General features: G+C 32.4%; 1 protein-coding gene across 1 annotated transcript; it reads left to right on the top strand.

Moving 5' to 3' along the window:
* Positions 1-1,935: 1,935 nt before the first annotated feature.
* Positions 1,936-3,625, top strand: LOC110109740 (ATP-dependent DNA helicase pif1-like). The gene is made up of 2 exons (XM_020840936.2): positions 1,936-3,370; positions 3,615-3,625. Exons 1-2 carry the CDS (start codon positions 1,936-1,938, stop codon positions 3,623-3,625), a joined length of 1,446 nt encoding a protein of 481 aa, XP_020696595.2.
* The last annotated feature ends 85 nt before the right edge of the window (positions 3,626-3,710 follow it).

Below are 3,710 nucleotides of genomic sequence, written 5' to 3'. Positions count from 1 at the left end.
CTCATTTCATTTTACTAATTTTAAAAATATATATGTATTCTTGATATAATAAATATTTGAAACATATTTCATTAAATACCCATTCGGCTCTCTGTATCCCCTAAACTTATATACTAATATTAAAAAGCCTCTTCTTATTTTTTCCTTAGCGAATAGTGACCTTTCATTTTTTTAATAAATATAAATTTTCATCGTCAGATCATGCCTCTTCGAACTCCCTACCAGTTCATTTTTTTAATAAGTATAAATTTCCACCATCTGATCTCGCCTATTCAAATTCCCCCGCTATCCCATTTATTCTGGTTTTTAGCTTCACGAGAGGTCTCAAAGAGTCGCTAAAGAAGCTCTTCGCTACTGTCGGATCGGAAGCGACGATGGGTGAGCTAGCTTCATGGGAGTTCTGAAAGTCACTAAAAGGAGTTCTGAAAGATCAGAAGCCACGATGGGAGAGAGCTCGAGCTTTGCTTTTTGGTTGTTCATCGGCTTTGCGTGAAGGGAAGTTTTGGAAAACCAGACTTATTCATAACAATGACATGTAATCCTGATTGGAAAGAAATTCAAAATGAGTTAAAGCCTGGTCAAATGGCACAGGATCGACCTGACCTAACAACGCGTATATTTAGGTCTAAATTACAAGATTTAAAGGATCAGTTATTCAAGAAATATATTTTTGGAGGTGTAGCTGCTCATGTATATGTTATAGAATTTCAGAAAAGAGGGCTTCCACATGCTCATTTCTTAATTATCTTGAAGACTGCATTTAAGATAACAGTTCCAGTACAGTTTGATAGAATTGTATCTGCAGAATTACCTGATCCTTCAAAATATAAGAGGCTACACGAATTGGTTGTTAAGCATATGATGCATGGTCCATGTGGAAACTTAAACAAAAATAATGCTTGTATGAAAAAAGGATTATGCAAGAATAAATATCCCAGATCTTTCTCAAGCCAAACTATAGTTGGAGATGACTCATATCCAATTTATCGGAGAAGAAATGATGGTCAACAAGTCAAAGTCAGAAATAAATATTTGGATAATCGTTGGGTTATTCCTTATAATCCATATTTATTATCTAGATATAATTGTCATATAAATGTTGAGATATGTTCTGGTATTAAAGCAGTAAAATATATTTATAAATATATTTACAAGGGGCATGATAAGATTTCAGTATCAATTTCACAAAAAAATGGAGAACAACCTTTTGATGAGATTCAACAATATCAAGATGGCAGATGGGTATCAGCACCAGAAGCATTATGGAGAATATTTGAATTTGACTTAAATGAGATGTATCCATCAGTGTGTAATTTACAACTACATTTAGAAGATCAGCAATCCGTTTATTATAAATACAATCAAAATTTGGTTGATATCTTAAAAAGAAATGCTGGAAAAAAATCTATGTTGACCGAATTTTTTCATCTGAATAAAAGTGATTCAGAGGCAAAGAAATACCTTTATAGAGAAATTCCTGAAAAATATGTGTGGGATAAAACAAAAAAAATATGGAAGCAAAGACAAAGATATGATCAAATAGGTCGTATAAACACAACAAATCCATCAGACGGTGAAAGATATTATCTCAGAATTTTATTAAATCATGTATATGGACCAACCTCATTCTCTGATTTATTACAAGTTCATGGAAATCAATGTTCTACTTTTAAAGAAGCTGCGGAGAAGCATGGTCTCCTAGAAACAGATCATTACATATCAGATTGTTTAGATGATGCGTCCAATTATCAAATGCCAAGTGCTCTACGACAATTATTTTCTATTCTTCTTATTTACTGCGAGCCAACTAACGTTCTCCAATTATGGAATGATTACTACATAGATTTGTCTCACGACTATCAGACAAATAAGGAAATTTCTTCTAATGAATGCATCTCAAAAACATTATTAGATATAAATACATATCTCGAGAGAATGGGGAGGACTATTGATGATTTCGACTTGCCAAAATTGCCACCTGTTGAAGAGGACTTTATTGATTATAATGATGAACTTCATAATAGAGAAATATTTGAAGAGCGACATGTTATTACTCCTGTTGAAGATATAGATATGGTACTCACTCTTAATATAGATCAGAGGAACGCATACCAAGAAATTATAAATCGTGTCGATAAGAAACAGAGTGGCATGTTTTTTATAGATGGGCCTGGAGGGACAGGTAAAACATATTTGTATCGTGCATTGCTTGCAACTTTAAGAAATAATGGACACTTAGCGATTGCAACAGCAACATCGGGAGTGGCTGCTTCAATATTGCCGGGAGGTCGAACAGCCCATTCAAGGTTCAAGATACCTATAAATTCAACAGAGACCAGTTTGTGTTCAATTAAAAAACAAAGTGGACTTGCTCAGTTACTTAAAAAAGCAAGTATTTTAATTTGGGATGAGGCTCCTATGGTTAAACGAACAGCTATTGAATCTTTGGATAGGACTTTGAAAGATATTATGAATAATTCTATTTATTTTGGTGGTAAAGTGATTGTATTTGGAGGTGATTTCCGTCAAGTACTGCCAGTGGTTAGACGTGCATCAAGATTAGAGACTATTAACTATAGCATGGTTAAGTCATACTTATGGTCAGATATGGAAGTTTTCAGTTTAAGAGAGAATATGCGAGCTAGGACAGATCAATTATTTTGTGATTTCATTCTTAGAATTGGAAATGGAGATGAAGAGGAAAATGAAGATGGCCTCGTGCATATTCCAGATGAGATGATAATAGATTATTTTGATGATCAGACTTCAGAAGATTTGTTAATAAATGTTATATTTCCATCTCTACAAGATAAGTCAACATGTTCAGATTACATTATGGAAAGATCTATTCTAGCTACAAAAAATGAGTATGTTGATAGGCTTAATCAGAAGCTTATTAAAATTTTTCCAGGTGATGATGTAACTTACTTCAGTTTTGATAGTGTTACTGATGATAGCAGTAATCTTTATCAAGTTGAATTTCTTAACTCATTGACACCTAATGGACTTCCTCCACACCGTCTTACTCTGAAGAAGAATTGTCCAATAATGTTATTAAGAAATTTAGACCCTTCAAATGGTTCGTGTAATAGAACACGGATGATATGTAAATCATTTAAAAATAATGTTGTTGTTGCAAGAATTTCAATGGGGCAATTCTCAGGCAAAATTGTTATGATACCTCGGATTCCATTGTGCGTAAGTGATGATGAAGCTCTTCCATTCAAATTTCAGAGAAAACAATTCCCAATACGTTTGTGTTTTGCAATGACTATTAATAAGTCACAAGGTCAGACAATTCCGAATGTTGGTATTTATCTTCCTCATAATGTTTTCTCTCATGGACAATTATATGTAGCTTTATCAAGAGGTATATCAATGAGCCAAACAAAAGTGCTTATTATACCAGATAAATATACTTCAACTCAAGGTTCTTATACAAAAAATATTGTATACAAAGAGATCTTCAAATCTTTCAAACAATCAGAAGGTATGAACATTCATTTAAATTAATTGTTATATTATTACTATTTCAATATAATAATTGAAATTAATCAATTATTAACATATTTGTTATTTTTTACTAACAATTTTTTTCTTTTTATTAATATCAGATAAGGATTAATGGAGGCATCAAGTCTTATCAGGAATTTATCTCTTCAACAATGCTATTGGAGTATTATTGTTGTCTTAACTCAAATTGATATAGT

The sequence above is a fragment of the Dendrobium catenatum genome, unplaced genomic scaffold, assembly GCF_001605985.2.
Source record: "Dendrobium catenatum unplaced genomic scaffold, ASM160598v2 fragScaff_scaffold_125, whole genome shotgun sequence".
Taxonomy (NCBI): domain Eukaryota; kingdom Viridiplantae; phylum Streptophyta; class Magnoliopsida; order Asparagales; family Orchidaceae; genus Dendrobium; species Dendrobium catenatum.
This window is presented reverse-complemented; position numbering and strand designations above follow the sequence as displayed.